General features: G+C 40.2%; 2 protein-coding genes across 3 annotated transcripts in view; both read right to left on the reverse strand.

Annotated features, from left to right (window-relative positions):
• Positions 1–8958, reverse strand: part of vgll2a (vestigial-like family member 2a) — a 261801-nt gene extending 252843 nt beyond the window's left edge. The window contains exon 1 of the mRNA XM_084000690.1: positions 8934–8958. The gene's annotated coding sequence lies outside the window, so the exon portion shown is untranslated. The remainder of the gene's footprint in view (positions 1–8933) is intronic.
• The window catches only part of ncoa1 (nuclear receptor coactivator 1), a 51318-nt gene continuing 41076 nt past the window's right edge, over positions 8869–19110 (reverse strand). Inside the window, exons 13-21 of one of the 2 annotated variants that reach the window (XM_084000682.1) lie at positions 18069–18257; positions 17425–17539; positions 17159–17327; positions 15669–15989; positions 14112–14213; positions 12465–12912; positions 11266–11434; positions 10990–11179; positions 8869–9780 (exon numbers count right to left, since the gene is read on the reverse strand). In XM_084000682.1, coding sequence (XP_083856808.1) covers positions 9550–9780; positions 10990–11179; positions 11266–11434; positions 12465–12912; positions 14112–14213; positions 15669–15989; positions 17159–17327; positions 17425–17539; positions 18069–18257 — 1934 coding nt within the window. In that variant the 3' untranslated portion in view covers positions 8869–9549. Of the gene's footprint in view, positions 9781–10989; positions 11180–11265; positions 11435–12464; positions 12916–14111; positions 14214–15668; positions 15990–17158; positions 17328–17424; positions 17540–18068; positions 18258–19110 lie in introns of both variants that reach the window. The other variant, XM_084000681.1, reaches the window with a different exon arrangement.

Here is a 19110-nt window from a genome sequence, read left to right on the forward strand (position 1 = left end):
AGCTTTTGTGCCACATTGTACAAACTTTTTATTCTACAGATTCTTAAAGTCAGCGTTTTTTATTCTCATTAAAGCAGAAGTAAGCGATCCGGTCGTTTTGGCTAATGCTGCGTTCCAGGCAGGTTTTTGAAACCGTAAATTACAGCTTCACGTCACGTCTTACGACTTTGTAGCGTTCCAGGCAACACACTCGTGTTTTTCCGACCTGTTTTACCTGTGAAAGTCACTATAACGGCCACTCGTAACTTCTACCCCGTGAACTCGTACCAGATCGAACTGGTACGACTTCACAGGTCGGAAAAACACGAGTTACGAGTTGCCTTGAACGCACCATAACTTCTTGTCAGCCGATGGAGTTAGCAGCCCCCGCCCTCGTCATGGATCTATTGGTCCTCGTCTCTACGTCACCACATTCACGCGCATCCCTTGGCTGCACACACAGCCCTTCATGCCGTTCTCTCTCCTCATTGGATAAAACTTGTAGGATACGAGAAAAGTTTTCTCCTCGGCTCAGAGCAGAGCAGAGTGACTGACAGACCCGTGTTTCGGTCCAAACACTCTATGTAAGTGATTGCTGTCGGAAGATATAACTATTTAAGACTTATATTAACACAAAAATATCACTTACTTCTGCTTTAATTCTATTCTAATTCTTAATCTGACTTCCCATGAATTTTAAAATAGAGAGACTTGGATGTTAAAATAAGTAACATCATCATCTGCAAACCTGTTGACAACGAAGAAGAAGAAGATACAGGGACGACATGCTGCATTTCAAATGGTGCTTTTATTGCAATGTGTTGCATTCCCACATTCATAGATGTTATAGATTTGTTAGTCAAAGCATCATTTCCTCAAGGTTGGCATCCTCACCTTGGAAAAAAAAAAAAAAAAGCAGAGGGATCAAATGCACGAGGTGTTTGTGTTTTGAGTGTAGTAGAGAAGTGTGTGTGTGTAAACTTGAGCAGCCACGAACATATGAATGAACAAAAAAAACCTCCAAATTTAGACTTCCAGTAGATGCAAATAAAGAGAGTTTTTTTTTTTTTAAGGATTTTTTTTTCTTTTTAAAGTTTTTAAATCTTAAATTGTCAAACAAACAAACAAAAAAAGAGTTTTGTTTGTCTTACATCAGCCTACAGGGCTCTCACTCCCTGCAGCGACTGGACCCGGCCTGAGACTGATTGTCTACAACATTCCAAAGAAAAGGTAGATTTCTTTATAATTCACGTTACACACCTGAACAGGGGGGGAGTCGGGGGGTGGGGTGGGTATTAAAAGAGAAGAGAGAGATAGAGAGATAGAGAGAGATAAGAGAGAGAGAAAGAGAAAATATAACATGCATAAAATTCTCCCAGATGAACATTGTCACTCATATTGTCTTGTAATAGCTGCTCCGATGCCTCGTTAAAAACAAACTTTACATGAGTGTAATATACAAAACTGGACAAAAAAAAAATGGGTAAAATGTATAATATATATTTATATATATATTTATTTATATTAATTTGTACAAGGGAGAAAGTGGAACCTTGGCCTTTTTTTTTTTTTTGTCTTTTTCAAATTATGCAGAGAAAGCATTATCACCACCCCCACCCCCCCAAAAAAAGGACAACACAAAAGTGGTGAGTTAATAATAAGCCTTCTTATTTAAAAAAAAAAAAAGATCTCTGAACCATGTTATCCAACCTCAGTCCCGATAAGGCAACACTTAACAATACTTGACAACTGTAAATGGTGACGCTGCGGTGGCTTTGACACAGAGCAGAGGTTTGAACACCTGCATTAGGAATGAGTGGGTGTTGTTATGAGTCTTATGAGCGGCGCATAAAATACCATTTTTGGACCGATGACAAATCACAATACTTGATCGTATTTCACTCAACAAACTGTATCTTGCTTCACTTTGTGGAAATAATACAAGAGTTATAATAAGTTTGTTTTGTTTTTTTTGCGATGGATTTCCCTGACACCAAAACATGATGATTAGCGACACACGACACCATGTGCCCGATCCTGCATCGACCGGGCTTTGACCCGATCCTGGTAATCAGTCAGCACACGGCTAAATATCCTACAAGAGTGTGTGTGTGTGTGTGTGACAAGACGAGCAGAACAACAGAAGTTATGTCAGTGCACAATTGTTGCTAGATAGCAGAGGTTAAGTCTCAACGTCACAACCAGACTTTTGACTTGTACTAATAAAAAACTAAAGTGAGTGTCCACCTTGGTTTAAGGAAAAACACGTTGCACAAAGCTGCAGGAGAGAGGGGAAAGTGAAACGCCGGCGGCAGCAGCTACGGAGCAAAGTGTTATCGACGGTTGCTGAAACTGTGTTTGTTGTGAGCAGGAATGTTCTGAGATTCAAGCTAGAGGAGGAAGAGGTTGTCGTTTTTTTTTTTTTTCAACAGTTCGCAGAGGAGGAAGAGGAGGAGGGGCAGGGGACGTCACCTGAAGAAGATTGGCATAGTATTCATACTGAGGATCGGTTGGCGTAAGACAGAAAAGACACTGAGAAAGAGAGAAACCTACATTTTTACAAAGAAGGTAAAGAAGGTGTGTACAATTTTCTTTGTCGTCGTTTGGATAATGGGTCTATCCACTATACGGTCGAGTTCTTCATTAAGAACCTGAGCAATTCGTTGCATTTTTTTTTCTCAAATTTAACTACTAAAACTATAACATTTTCTCGGTACATTCAGGGGACGTTAACAACTTCTTGTTCTTCTGTCTCTGATCTGATTGAGACAGGTTCTGATGGCCTTTTCACTCCGAGTTAAATCCGATATAAAGTGCAAAATTAGATTGTATTTGCAAATTCCTGGAATAAATCTGATTAATCTTCTACGTGTGTAAAAAAGTCATTTTTTAAAATACAGTAAACTTTATTAATATTATTATTATTATTTTTTTTATAAAGGTGAAAAAAGGTTTTAAAAAAACCCTGGTTAACAAGGTTATTACTGTTAAACAGCAAAGGAGCAATCTTCACTGCAGAAAGTATATACACGAGGCACCTCAAGTTTGGTATAAAGTATTTAGTTAATGGGGAAAAAAAACTGTTTTTTTCTTCCAAGAATGAGATTATAAGATGAGAAAGGTCATCAGATATCAACTAAATTCACTGAGGGAGGGGCGGGGGGGGGACTAAATGAATGATTCAGAATTGCTCCAGTGTTAATCCTACTATACATACCCAAGTCAACGTGAGGAAGGAAATGCTTGTTTTTCAGTAAGGTGCATAGCTAAACGGTTGCAATGTTTTCTTTCTTTCTTTCCTGTAAACGAATGATAGCACTTCAGGCTCCAAAATAAAGAAAAACTAAAAAAAAATAGAAGAATAATAAGAAGAAGACCTTCTCTAACTAACTTTGGGACATCACGTTGGATTTAGTTGCTGATAGGCCACTTTAAAGGACAGGATGGTGCGTAAGAAAGCAACGAGCGAGGAAGGACGAGCGTGCGTTAACGACGGAGAAGGAAGGAAAAGGAGTCCAAATGAATAAGAATAAGAAGAATAAAAAAATAAAAAGGGCCGCTACATTATGTCTTGTCCAGTGATGATGAGGTTTTGCATATGATATCCATCAAACATCTTGAAGCTTTGGTCATTTTTTTTTACTATTGACAAATGCAAGAAAAAAAAGGCTACATCAGTCAGACAGTTAGAAAATAAAAATAAAATAAAAAATTCCCACTCATATACAACAAAAACGACCAGGCAGGCAATGCTTCTCCATAAAACCAAGGCTCCACTCTCCCAGATCTGTTTAAACTTTTTTTTTCTTTTTTTTTGACAACAGAGAAAAATTAAATAATATGGCCTTTTCTTTTTTCTTTTTTAAAGTTCGTTTTTTTTTTTTATCGTTTTGTTTTGTTTTTAAATTAACCCGTACAAAAAAAAAGCCAGTCCACACTGCTTCTCTCTCAGTAAAATCACATTCAGCAGTCGCTAAAAACCATTCTCTGGCATAGTTATATCTGAAAACACCCACAGGTACTGTGCAGGGTCTAAAGAGTAAAAAGAAGAAAAGAATCAAACCAGGACATCTTCCACTTTTCCATCTTAGAGAACACCAGATATACAGTATTAATCACTTACACACATACATACGCACTCACTGATAGTCATATACATACATACATACATACGTACATCATCAGAAAAATAAAAAAAGTAGAAAATCAAAAACATAAAATAAAAACATGACGGAGGCGAGTAGTTATTTACCACAAACTCGGAGCACTACGTTGTTTTTTTTTTCCCGTTGATTCTGAACAAATACATATTCACATTTCTCTGTTATATACATTAATGTTAACATCTTGAAACCAAATGTTATAAAAAAAAGAACCTAAACCTTTGTACCTGTTAATTGTAGTGAGAAAAGGGAGGGACTGTCGGTTCCATTGAATGGCTGTTGCATTAAAAAAAAAAAAAAAAAAGATAACATATGCATTGGTTGTATTTGGCATGGTTGTTTTTGTCGTTGCAGGATTAAGCTGACAGTTGCCGCCGTTGAGTTTCTGCACTTTTAACAGGGTTGTATAGAGGAAAAACCATTTCCATAGGAATGCCTATTCCAGAAAGGAGGGAAGGGAAGGAAGGAAGGAAGGAAGGAAGGGAGGAAGGGAGGAGGAGGGGTTATCAATACTGTATGTGTGAAATCATCAGAGCAGATTAACAAGAAGAAAAAGAAGAAAGAATAAAGAAAAAATAAAAATAAAACCTTCCAAAACAAAAAAAATAAAAATACATTCTTCCCACTTTGTGCAGCTTTTGAGTAGTTTACACCAAACGACCAAACAGTGGCACAGGACCGTCACACTGTGAGACTGGGGTCACATCCAACTTCTGTGTGTGTATGTGTGTGTGTGTGAAACATAAACCAAGTCCGGTTACTGACCGTCATCTGCGCATCCCTGACTGAAGTGCTTCTCTTTCTTTCCAAGTGCAAAATGGACAAAAACAAAAATATATATGTGTATATATATATTTATAGTATATGTATATAAGTGCAGGCTTAGTACATAAGGCGTCACAGCTCGCCTCTTCCTTCACCCGCTCACCTTACTACTCCTGAAATGTGTACGAGACGTCTATGGAGGTACATTTGTGTCTTTTATTATTCAATCAAAAGAAAAGTTAATTTAAACAAAAAAAACATTTTTCAATCAAAAAACAAACTTCACTTCAATCAAAAGCAAAAACATTTCAAAGAAAAAAAGGGTTTGAATGCAAAAAAAATATTTGAGACCCAAAAAATTGCATTCGAGCACTTTTTTTTCTTTGATTGAAAAAGGTTTTCTTTATTTTTCAATCAAAAAAAGTTGATTAAACAACTCACTTCAATCAAAAAAACCTTTTCGATCAACAAAAAAAAGGGTTCAAATGCAATTTTATGGGTATCAAATATGTTTTTGCATTCAAATCCTATTTTTTTGATTGATTGAAAAGGTTTTTTTGATTGAAGTGAGTTGTTTAATCAACTTTTTTTGATTGAAAAATAAAGAAAACCTTTTCAATCAAAGAAAAAAAGGTGCTCGAATGCAATTTTTTGGGTCTAATTTTTTTTTTTTTTTGCATTCAAACCCTTTTTTCTTTGATTGAAATGTTTTGCTTTTGATTGAAGTCAAGTTTGATTTGATTGAAAAATGCTTTTTTTTGTTTAAATCAACCTTTCTTTTCATTGAATAATAAAGACACAAATGTACAGTAGCTCCATAGACGTTAAGAGGAATGGAAACCGTGTCTAAGAACTGAAGGAAAAACATACAAACAGACAAAGAAACAAACTGTTTTTAAATAGTAAACTGCAGCCAGTTGTATTAACTGTGCTGCACTGTGTTATGTCTTACTGAGCTAACCAGAGTGGAGGTAGACGTAGCTGACTTGTTACTTTGAAGGTCGTGGAGGAGGTCAAAGAGGAAACTGTCGATCAATCGTTTTACGGAGCAACATGATAGCCAGCAAAATATATATATATATAAAAAATAAAATAAAACCATGTATGTAACAACGCTACACAGACAGCATCACGCAGGTAGAGGTGAGGTAAAGCAGAAGAGATTGACATGATTTCTTGTTTTTTTTTGTCTTCAACGTTAGCGTCGCAGGAGAATACACTGACGAGGTCTGTTTGAGCCTTACAGCTGATCCAAAGAAATAATAATAATAAAAAATAAAATAAAAAACATGGCGACCACCCGAACAAGCTGCTCACAGTGTGAAAACATGGTCAAAAAGGATTAAAAAAAAAATGAAATAAAAAGCTCATGAGGTAATAAAAAAAAAGGTGCTCATTGAAAAAGGCCTACTGATGATTTATCCACATGCTTTTATAATAAATATATACACACACACGCACGCACGCACGCACACACACACACGGAGGAAAAACAGAAGAAATAATAAAAAACATACAAAGTAGAAGTTTTAGGATTGAAATTGAAGTTAAATGAAGGGAGAGTGACAACTGTTCCTGGGCAACTGTTTGGGTACAAAGTGACATTGATGATGATGATGATGAATATGATGATGATAATGAACACATCTGCACTTATAATAAATAAATCCAGCTGTGCACATAGTGGCGGTCGCATCGTACGACTCTGGAGGAGTGGGTTGGGTGGAATGTCGACCTCGCCTTCATAACGTAACGTAACGTATCCCTCTTTATCTGGCTGACGTTGCTATGGTGAAGCATCTCTGGAGGAAAACAGTACACAGGAAAGCCCTCAAAGTATTAATATTATTATCATTATTATTATTATTCCACTGACGGAGCATCGTGTTGTGAGGGAGTCAATCAATCGGGGAGGGAGGGAGGGGTTGGATCGGTTGGATCGATCGTCTGAAATAAAATCTGAAGTGTGAGGTTTGAGTTGTACATGTATGTTGGAAAAGATGAAGAAAAGAACAAAGTTGGAAAAAAGTGGGTTTGTTTCTTTTCTTTCTTCTTTTCTTTTCTGGTAGTGAACAGAGGTCTGTTATCGCTGAGAGACACAGTGTCTGACTGAGCAACAGTAGTGTGTGTGTGTGTGTGTGGAGTGAAGTCTTCATGAGGGAACCAGAGGTGGAGGGAGAAGAGGGTTGAATCCAAAATATTAAAAATAAGAAAAAAAAGGGAACAACACTGATTATAGTTTAAAAATTAAATGTTTTTTTTTGCGACTTCCTGTTTTCAATGACAGCTTTAAATTAACGATCCGTCACGTCTTTGTTGTTAGGAAACTTCTAAACTTACTTTAAAAATGTCTTTATGTATAGAAAACAAGATCCCAAAAGCGCAAATGGCTACATGTGCACGTAACCTCGGCAACAAGAACAGGAAATGCAGTTTGAGGTATTGTTATGCTCTTTTTCTCTCTCTCTCTCTCTTCTTTTTCTCTTTTCTTTACAAAACACATGAACTGTCTGAAAAAAGCTTCTGTTCATACGTTAGAATAAAAAAAAAAGAGGAGAAAGCAAAGCAGTCAAACCCAGCACCCCATCCTCCTCCTCCTCCTCTTCATCATTCACCCGCTCCCTCGAGATCTCGATAATATTTAAAACTCAGTCGCTTCAAATTTATTTTTTCACATTTAGCAAAGATGGAACGAAACTTCCTCCTCGGTGTTTTACAACATCCTGATGCCAGAAAAACCATCATCACCCATAATAATAATAATAATAATAATATTAATAATAATCTCAAAAACAGGATTATTAAGAGTTATTTTCTCTGTTGTTGTTTTTAAAAAATGTAACTAAAAAAAAACCTGTATCCAATCCCATTTATACATAGTTTTGCTGTTCTGAGTCATCGATTCATTAATGAATTAATTACACTTTTATCTGTTTGTTTCTTTTAAAAAAGGAAAGCAGTTACAAGAGAAGAGTGAGCTCATCCCCAAGTCTTTGTCCTTCTGTACTGTACAAATACTACTAACCCGCCTGCATGGTGCACATGGCAAACAACACTGATAGGCCGAGAGATAGCATGAGAGATACACAGAGAGAGAGAGAGAAAAAGAGAGAAAGAGAAAGAGAGAAAGAGCCCCAACAGGGCTCTGTATTCACAGCTGCGGAGGTGAGGGGCAAAATGTGACGGACAGACAGTTAAATAATCATAACAGTCTCTTTTTTTTTTATATATATATATATATACTTTGAAAATAATAAAAAATAAAAACCTCCTCCCAGGGGAGAAAGACACGTAAGTTCCAAACTGAGCAGCATCCCATCTGTCTCCCATCCATCCATCCATCCATCCATCCATCCATCCATCCATCCATCCATCCATCCATCCATCCATCCATCCATCCATCCATCCATCCATCCATCCATCCGTCCGTCCGTCCGTCCCTCTGTCCATACGTCCATCCGTCCATCTGTCCATCCGTTCTGGCTGTTGTCAAAGCTTGTTCTGATGATCATGAAGATGATGTTGATGATGTTGATGATGTAGATGATGACGGTGAGAGCAGAAGATTTTTTTTTTTCCGTTGAAACAAAAAACAATTCAACTCCAAGAAAAACTGAAAAATAATAAAAAATAAAAAACAGAAGACGTAATAGAATAATATGTAGTAGAAGTAGAAGTAGAAGTAGAAGAAGAAGAAGAAGAAGAAGAAGAAGAGGAAGCAGAGCTTTGGGAAAAACTCAAACTTCCACCAGGCACTGCAGCTGATAGAGAGAGACAGTCACAGAACCAGCTGATACTGAGCTTCTATCCCACAATGCCACAGAGGTCTGAAACCTTAAACATTCCCACATCGCTGAGAGACAGGTAGAGAAAAACTAAAACAAACTAAAACAAAATAAAACAAAAAATAAAATAAAATAAAATAAAATAAAAAAAGCCAGAGGTGCTGCTGTGCAGGATACTCCCACACAAAAACAAAACAAAAAACGCCGAGCACAGCTAAAAACTCGTACTCCCAAGATGCACTGGTGCTGCTGCTGCTGCTGCTGCGACAGAAACCGTCCGGTCAGAAACGAAACGAAACAAAATAAAAAACAAATAAAAAAAAAAAAAGAGGAGGCCGGCCCTGATTTGACAGTGACGACAACTTGGCAAATCTACAATGATGTCGCAGTTGTTTTCTTGGGTCAGGAAGCAGGAAGTAGGTCACCAAGGAATGAGCAGCAAGACAACACTGCCTTTAAATAGGCTGAGGCAGACAGACAGGTTGTCAGACAGATTAGACAGGCAGGTTTAAATACACTGCTGCTCCTTCTGACTTTTAGTCTTTTTTCTTTTAAAAGTACTGTGGGCGGTTAAAACAACCGGCCCCGAATCCATCCAAACCAATCCAAACCCCCCCTCCCCTCCTTTCCTTTCCTTTCCCCTCCCTTCCCTTGCTCTTTGCACAGAAGTTGATTCGGCTGCGTTAACTCCCACCGTGGCGGCCGTCCACACATCCAACCTTCTTTATTTATCCATCCATCCATCCATCCGTCCGTCCGTCCGTCCGTCCATCCGTCCGAAAGGTGAGACAGAGACAGCAATGGGTCTAAGTGAGAAGTAGAGGGAGCAGGAGAGCTGAAAGAAGGGGAGGGAGGTGTCACTCGGTGAGCAGCTGCTGCAGGAGGCTCTTCTGCTGGGCCTGGTTGTTCTGGGAGCCTCCCGGCGCTCCGGGGCCCTTCTGGGAGGAGGAGGAGGAGGAGGAGGCGGCGGCTGCAGCGGCGGCGGCGGCTGCTGCTGCGGCGCCGATGGAGCCCTGGTTCAGGTAGGAGTCGCTGCCAACCAGGTTCACTGTGCACTGGACGTCCGCAAACACCTGAACCTGCTGCACCTGCAGAAACACCAGCAGCAGCGACGAGAGCAAAGAGCACGGGATGAGTTTCTGACGAACACTCAGATGTCGAGGAGAAACAGATACTGAGATCAGATAAGACAAAAGCTAAGATAAGTTCAATCTAAACTGAGATAAACTAAAATAACTTGAAGAAAGATAAGATAAACTGAGCCAAGATGAGCTCAGGGAAGATAAACAAAGATATAAAATAATACAAGAAATCAAAGTGGACAGTACTAAAAAAATAAAACTGCAACAGGCTGGCCAGCCCTTTTTTAAAGTAGTGAGATCTTTATCTGCTGGTTTTAAAACATGCACATTAAAACAATTTTTCTACTCACCGTCATGCCAAGGAAGGGTTTGGAGAACTTTTAATTAATTAGATCTCTGTTTTTATCCTTGTTGTAGCAGTAGCTCCCAGTGACTCTGTTGATGTGTGTGCGCATGCGCGAGATTTGCTGCGAGATGTTCGTTCATCGTTGTAAACCATTGGATGTTTGATGTAAACACAGAAGAACATCTCGTAGCAAATCTTGCGCAGCCACTGGGAGCTACTGCTACAACAAGGATAAAAACAGAACAACTTTTCCATGTGGCGGCTTCAGGACACTTGGGTCAGTACAGACAAGCAGTATGGAGGTATCTGGATGTTTCATAGTGTGTGTTTTGGACTATTTAAAAAAGTGAACTCTATCCGCCGCCATTATATGAAAATCCGTTGCCATCCGGACCCCCCTGGAACTCCTTTGATGACTCTGAAAGTTCTCCAAACCCTTCCTTGGCATGACGGTGAATAGAAAATTGGTGAATTATCGATTTTGGGTGAACTATCCCTTTAAAATAAAAAATAAAAAGGACAAAAACTAAACAAAAAGAAACAGGATGCACCTGATGTTCAAGGGGAGTTGTGGCACATTGGGAAACATCACAATTAAGACAATTCAGAGACATATTGTCCAAATCGAACCATTATATTGAGTTATGTAGATTCATAATAGACCGAGTCAATTTAATTATGTAAATTTAGACCAACTTTATAAAAGCAAAGTTGATTTTAAAGCACAGAAGACAGAAAAAACTGACTAAAGCTCGTCTAAACTACTGTGGACCAGGGTTAGAAGCTGTAGGTCGGGTGTGCTGTGTGTGCACGTAGGTCAAACTGATGGATGGATGAAGAAAAGACATAAAACCTGACGGTCCACTAACCTGCTGGTCGCTGCACACTGAACCGACGTTGCTGAGGTTACTGTTGCTCATAACAACGGGCTGCCCCATGGGAGGTAACGAGCCGACGCCGCCCGAGCCTCCGGCCATGGAGACGGTGATGCTCATGTTGTTGTAGACGCCCTGCTGGCCGAACGGCTGCCCTGCGCTCTGTCCCGACTGACCGAACAGGCTGCAGAGGAGGAGGAGAGGGAATCAAACACACGATCACACATGCATGTTTGCATTTTAAAGAGCTGTGTGTTATTGCTTCCTGACCTGTTGCTGACCATCCCTGTCTGTTGCCAGCTCTTCATGTCTGGTGACTGGTAGCCAGGGGGCGGAGCTTGCTGAAGCAGAGGACTCTGGGAGGTTGAGTTCTGAGGTGACAACAACGGGCTGGTCGGGCTCATCTCAGGAGGGAAGGAGGGGTCCTGCTGGACCATAGCTTTGGAAAAAAAACAAGTAAGAGAAGGAAGTTTAGATGATTTATAAAATTAAGTAGTAGGAGATCCTGGAGAAACGGTTCGAGCAGGCGTCATTTTGGAAAACACACAGTTCAAAAGGTGCATGCCCTTTGTCTTCAAGACTTCTCTCCAAAGCTACAGTACGCCTCCAGACCGCAGGAACATGCAACGCTTGTTCAACGTTGGGTATCACTAGTAGACTATTAAATATGAAGTGGAGGCTGAAAATCACAGGACATGTATGTTCTGATGATACAAGTCCGTAATCTCTTGTTTATGACAGATAAGACTACACCAATTGCAACATCATATAGATCCAGCTAAATGAGTCACGGTGACCCAGATTTCAAAATTGAGTATTTGAGACTGTTGGTATCAATGGGAAGGGGAGAAAATAAGCTTTAAAATGATACACTAGTCAAAGTCATACATTGGATGGTTTTCAAGATATTGCCATTTGAATTATGGTCTTCCACTCTGTTTTTCCGATTGAAAACCTGAGAAAATTGCGTTTAAACAATATAGAATGTCGGGCATCTGCTCCTGTACCACGTGATTACATGCACCCTATACGGTACCTTGTTGTCATAAAGGCACCGTTCAAGGACGGTCAGAAAGCGGAGAATCTCAAGAATTCAGATGCAGTTCACAGCTCGACTCTATCACAAACGGTTCAGAAGTAATTTCATGTTGTGCTCGTCTTTTACATGCCTTTTCTCAATTATCTGGACTATGAAACTTTGGGAAACTTTCGGGTCACATACGATAAATAACATTTTCCACTGCTTCATGGATTGATTTCTCGACGGCTTCGTTAAAAACAAATGCACATGGCCTAGAGGAGGGTTAGCAACACAGAGGAGAGGGGACCGCATAGTTCTCCTTTAAATTACGTGGTTGCAATCAGGGTGTGAAGAGAACTTCAAGCAATTCAGTAAAAATGCTGCAGAAAAAGATTTTTTTTTTTCTATTAAATGCATTTTATCCCAGAGTTGGTGTCCCTGAACTCACCAGACCCTCCAAACTGCTGAAACAGGCCCTGCTGCAACGCGGAGTTGACGGTGCCGCTGAACTGGCCCTGCACGCCGCCGCTGCCCATCAGCGTCTGGTTGCCCAGAGCAACCCTGGCAGACAGCTTGTTGTCCAGGGCGGCGGCGGCGGCGGCGGCCATGGGGCTGAAGTGACTCGGTGAGGTAGGGGGGTTTCCCGTGAGCGGGTTGTACCCTGACGGGAAGTTGAACTGCTGCTGCGGTGGCGGCGGCGGCGGTTGTTGAGGCGTGGTGGGGGCGGGGCCTTTGGGGACCCGGGCAGTGCCGATGGGCCCGACGGCGCCGGTCGGAGTTCCCGCCAAGTTCTGTCTCATCAGCATCACCTTCTGCTGGAAAAGCTGGCGCTGCCGGTGCTGGATGCTGTAGAGCTCCCGCTGCCGCTGGGCCAACATCTGGGCATTCAGTGGAGGCTGCTGGGAGAGACGGAGCGACATTACCCACAATGCAGCTGGTTGCAGGAGGAAATTCAGACCTTTATTGATCCGGTGGACCAATTTAACAATTAAGAATAAGCGTAATTACGTAATAATGTCAAGAAATAGCCAAGAAATAACAATTAATTTCATAGTAATGTCATGTTTTTCATAAAGGCAAAAGATTACACATGCTTTTCATGCTTTGAATCTTTTGGGAAAGGGTATTTCTACGCAATCAATCGTTAATTCTTGGCTATATTTCTCGACATTTCTATAAAATTGACTGTTATTTCTCGGCTATTTTCTAGACATATGACGCATTACTTGTTATTTCTTGGCATTATCACGTAATAAGCAGCCTGTAAATTAAAGGGTTACCAAACAAGCCTTAATATGATTGCCATCATGTATTGTTTTATTTTTCTTTCCTTTTCTGTTTTTGTCTCCTACCGTACAGTGATAACTTCACGTTGAACATGAGTTTTGAGAGGTACAGGGAAGAGGGTGTTCAAGTAATAAGTAATGATTACTATATATATACATTATATGAAACAAAACCAAGAAAAAAACGTAATCTGTATTTATTTAACTAATTAAAATAAAATTAAAAACTAACAACCACTAATAATAAAATCTTCAATTTATTATGTGTTTTTTTCAATATCCAGAGTTGACATTTACATAACAGCCAACCCCACGCAAAACAAACGCCGTTTTAATGAATTCAAACTATTTAATCATCTAATTATAATTATTATTTATTTAATGATTTTAATTTCTACTTCTACTTAAAGCTGTAGATGTTTTTGGCCACTTGGGGGCAGCAGAATGAACTGTAAATACCACACTAACAGTGTTATTTGATGTTGATATGAGCAACATTAGTGTCATTTAATGTCATATTATTGAACAATATCATCTCTTTTATACATTATTATTGTCTCTACCAACAACTGAGGGAAAATATCTGCTGAACTGATCCACTAATGTCCATTAATCTAAAAGCTTTATGAGTAAATTATCATTCTGCTGCTGCTTGAAATTAGGCAAATGGCAATTTCTTTTTAGAATAAACCTACATCAGAGTCTCATTAAAACCAAATCAAAGAGCTGAAATAAGTGTTTACATCTACATAAAAACCCATTATTCCCCTACTTTCCACGCTGTGTATTTGCCAAAGCTGCGAACTCACTTGTGAGGGTATCTGAGGTTGTTGAACCCCCTGACGAATACCCAAGTTCACGTGCTGCGCTCCTGCAGGAAACTGGTTTATGCCTGCCAGCCTGTTCTGGAGCTGAGACATAGAGAGAGAAAAACAGAGAGAGAGGGAAATCAAATAAACAGGTGTTGAAGGACGACGAGGAAGAGACGATGACACAGTGAGAGGATTTAAGAAGGAATAAATTAGATCAGTGAAACTACTGTGTGTGTATAAATGTATAATAAGAAAGATGGAGATGGATGAGAAGAGCAGGAGAGACGAGCTGAATATCAGGAGGCGACGAGTCGTTTTAATCAATAAAAGCTAAATGAAATGAGAAGATTTGTCCAAACATGACACAGTTTAAAATGAGGCACAAAGACATTATTTTCCAGAGGTACAGTTGGGTAGCAACAAGTGTTAGGAGGATATTGTGTTTGTGTTATTGAATGTGAAGGTGGATGTGGGTATCAGACCTATTTTATGGCTATGTATGTTTGTATGCATGGAGGTGTGTGTACATGTGGATGTTTATGTGGACATGTATGTAGGAATGTGCATGTGTATGTGGGTACTTATGTATGTATGTACATGTTAAATGGGATACAGGTAATGTAGCTACAATAAAACATGCAATAATGTATGTATATGTATGTATGTATGTATACATTTTGTATTAGGTGTATATGTAAATTATATTCATGTTTTTGTAACATTAGACAGGTTTAGGTAGTAGGTAGCTTCTCACTCCTTTTCGAATATGAATTTCTATATCTCATGTTTAAAGCAGAAGTAAGCGATCCGGCCGTTTTGGCTAACTTCCTGTCAGCCGATGGAGTTAGCAGTCCCCGCCCTCGTCCCTACGTCACCACATTCACGCGCATCCCTTGGCTGCACACACAGAGGACGGCCCCTTTATGCCGTTCTCTCTCCTCATTGGATAAAGCTTGTAGGATACAAGGAAAGTTTTCTCCTCGGCTTACAGCAGAGCAGAGTGACTGACAGACCCGTGTTTCAGACCAAACACTCTATATAAGTGATTGCTGTCGGAAGATATAACTATTTAAGACTTATATTAAAGCAGAAGTAAGCGGAATGTTTGTGTTAATATAAGTCTTAAATAGTTATATCTTCCGACAGCAATCACTTATATAGAGTGTTTGGTCCGAAACACGGGTCTGTCAGTCACTCTGCTCTGCTGTAAGCCGAGGAGAAAACTTTCCTTGTATCCTACAACCTTTATCCAATGAGGAGAGAGAACGACATAAAGGGGCGGTCCTCTCTGTGTGTGCAGCCAAGGGATGCGCATGAATGTGGTGACGTAGGGACGACTACTAACTCCATCGGCTGACAAGAAGTTAGCCAAAACGACCAGATCGCTTACTTCTGCTTTAACACAAACATTCCGCTTACTTCTGCTTTAAGAGTATATTCAAAATAAATATTTTAATCAATCAATCAAAAAAAAGATTCATTACGATTCAGACAAACACAGTCAATAACTGTGAAAAACAAACACATCGACCATAGACGTCGGCGTGCCCTCACCTGCTGCGGGCCCTGCAGGCGCTGCTGCAGCTGCAGCCTCAGCTGGTTGGGCTGCAGCCGGAGCGGAGCCCCCAGCCCCGGTGGTCTCGTCAGGCCCGGCCTCAGGCCCAGGCCCGTCCCGCCGCCGCCGGGGAACGCCCCCCGGGGGGCTCCGAACCCCAGACCCTGCGGCCCCACCGCGGCCAGCTCCGGAGGAAACTGAGCTGGAGGAGCTGGTGTGAACTGGGAAGGGTAGGTGGAGACTTTAGGGTCCATGGAAACGGGGGTGGCAGTGGGTTGCTGGGATTGGAAGTTTTGAGGCAAAGGGTCGAAGCAGCCACCCTGAGGAGAGGAGGAGAAGATGTTAATTATGTTTTTATTATTAATCATACGGTTTATTATAAAACAGAAAAAGTTTCCTTCATTCAGAGAAGTCAATCTCTATTATTCAAGGATGAAATAACTGAAACATTTAATAATGAGTGTGTCATTTTCTAGTGTTTGATTTTGTGGACCTGTCACAGTGTCGCTCCTCATCAACAAATCTGTTCTAATGGTTGAAACAAAACATCAGAGCTGGTGAAGTCCTTGATAACCACCGCTACAATCACAATACCCATCATATACCTTTATATGACACACATTTTAATACTTGGAAAATCACATTTTCAACCCTGCACAGTAATATTATAAGAAAAAAAAAGTTTCACTGCAAATCAAGGTCAGGGATATTGCCCATCATGTTTCTTCATCCTTCAACTAATTTAAAAAACAAAATGTATAAATGTGAATTATTTTATATTATTTTATTTTTGAAATATTTATATATCTTTGATATATACATATACATTTTGTGTTGCTTTTCCATTACTATTCAGGATCACTGTAACTGGGGATTGTGATTCTGGTTTTTCAAAAAGGTGTTCATATAAAAATATTTAGAAAACACACAGAAATTTAACATTTATCAATACAGTACATACAAATGTGTGGAAAAAAAACTAAGTATTCTAAACTTAAGCACTTCAATCAAACTTTTATAACTTCCTTTATTCGTCACAAATAAGTTACTGAATGCAGTTATTTGTCTGATAAAAGGGTTATAGAGTATTGATAAAGACTAAACGCGACACTTCTGTCAGCCACAGACAGCAGGTGACGAGAACCATCAATGTAATTCTGCGAAATGTGCTGATCATGACTAGAGGCGATCAATTGGATCATCCCTTGTCGATATACTGTATTTAATTTCTGAACCTGCAGCTGTGACATGAGAACTGGAGTAAAGGTGAGAACGACCTGCCAGGTGAGAACATGTTCACCTGAATCCAGTGCAGCTGTTTCCTTTGTTAAATCCAGTTTAGTGACATAATGACACAGATCAGAAGCTGCCAACACCTCACCTCTTGGTTTTCTTTTATTCATTACAGCAACAATACATAATTACTATGACTCACTGACGTCAAAATCAAACATGTGTTTTTCTTTTGTTTTGTTTTGTTTGCTCTCACCTGCACCAGCTTGTCGATGCCCAGGGCCTTGTCCAGCTCGGCCAGTTCGCTCTCGTCGGTCCCACTGAGGAAGGAGACGAGCTGCTCCAGCAGAGCTTTCTCGTCGTTTCGGCCTTCGGGCGTGGTCGGAGGGCCGAGCACTTCGTCCAGAGTACAGGGCACACACTGTCTGCTCACACAGAGAAACACACAACACACACACGTCTTAAAGCTGCACATCTGTAAATAAATAACGTGTTTTTTTAAGACTGATTGTTCATATTTACTCTTGTGGTGACGCCAGAGGAGCCTGCAGCGGAGTTCCTAGACCATCGAAAGACAAGGATTCAGACAGGGCCAGAGGCTGGAACTGGGAGTCTCCCACGTCCATCTTGTTTAGGCCTGAAATTTAAACAATTCAACACAGTTTCAGAGCTGATACGCAATGATATGCTGATAATATAATATTTTTCTCATGCAATTTCAAATCTAATCACTTTAATTGGAAACTTTGGCAACAAGGGAGTTGTTTTAGAGGTAAATTCATGCAAAACCGCTTTTGTGCGCTCCTGTCGGGGGCAGTTTTTCAGCAAGCAGTCTCTGCATTTTCCTCTAAACCAACTCCATCTCGTAACGTTGTGTTATTATCTCATAGCGTGGTGAATGTGCAGGTCACAACTTGTCCACCAGAGCATTTTGGAGTTGTTGGATTGTGTATTTGATGAGTTTGATGAGGGAAACCAAGAAATCCCATTAGCCTCCGTAGCGTAGCTCTGAGCAGCTCGCGGCTCTGCTCCGCCGTTCTAAAAACAGCTTGCACTGACAATTAAAGGTAATGAACCTACTGCTATGACTATAGGGATTATGGCAATGGGCTAATTTGCCAAAATGTTGAACTAGCTGCTGCCTCTTTAACGTTGTGTTAACGTACCAGTGCTTGAACTGAATGGGTTGATGATTTCTGCCTCCGGGAAGGGGCTGCTGCTGTCTTTGGGGGTCTGGAAGGGGTCTCCCTGTCCCTGGGCCGGCGTCTGCTGGCTTGGAGTGGGGGGGCTGCAGAAATCGAACGACGACTGACTCTGGAGGCTGCAACCAGACGGAGGTCCGCCGTCACTGAGCCCTGGAGAAAAACACACACACAAGCAGGGAGATGAAGATGAAGGGTGTACGTTTGGGGATAGTTCAACATTTTGGCAAACTGCCATAATCCCTATCATAGCAGTAGGTTCGTTACCTATCAATCAAATAAAGATATCAATCAATCAGTAGGTTCGTTACCTTTAATTGTTGATGCAAGCTATTTTTAGAACGGCGGAGCAGAGCCGCGAGCTGCTCAGAGCTACGCTACGGAGGCTAATGGGATTTCTTGGTTTCCCTCATCAAACTCATCAAATACACAATCCAACAACTCCACAACGCTCTGGTGGACAAGTTGTGACCTGCACATTCACCACGCTATGAGATAATAACAGGCAAATACAGAGACTGTTTGCTGAAAAACTGCCCCCGACGGGAACGCGCATCAGTGGTTTTGCATGAATTTACACATTGTCAGATTATTAAAAATATTACTTTTGTTTGCTTGCAAATGATAATAAATCAGTAAAAATGATAACTTATTCATAAACAACTTGTATATATTTTTATCACTTTTATTCACTGCAATTATATTATTATTTACAGGGTTATAGTTATTCGATTTGATTTTTTTTTGAGGGGGGGTTTAAGCCCCCCTAACCCACCCATTAATTACGCCCATGATGATGTTGGTGATTCATAAACTTAAAGAAAACACTGAACGTCAAAGGATATGTGGATGTGTGGCCTGTTGATGCTGCAATACCTCCCAACAACCACTAGGGGGCAAATAGACTGAGAATGAGTATGTAAACAAATGAGACAGCTCTTGGATTTTACTATTACTGGATACTACTGCTGATAATAATAATTATAATGATAATAAATAAAAACGA

The sequence above is a fragment of the Trachurus trachurus genome, assembly GCF_905171665.1.
Source record: "Trachurus trachurus genome assembly, chromosome: 24".
NCBI classification, from domain to species: domain Eukaryota; kingdom Metazoa; phylum Chordata; class Actinopteri; order Carangiformes; family Carangidae; genus Trachurus; species Trachurus trachurus.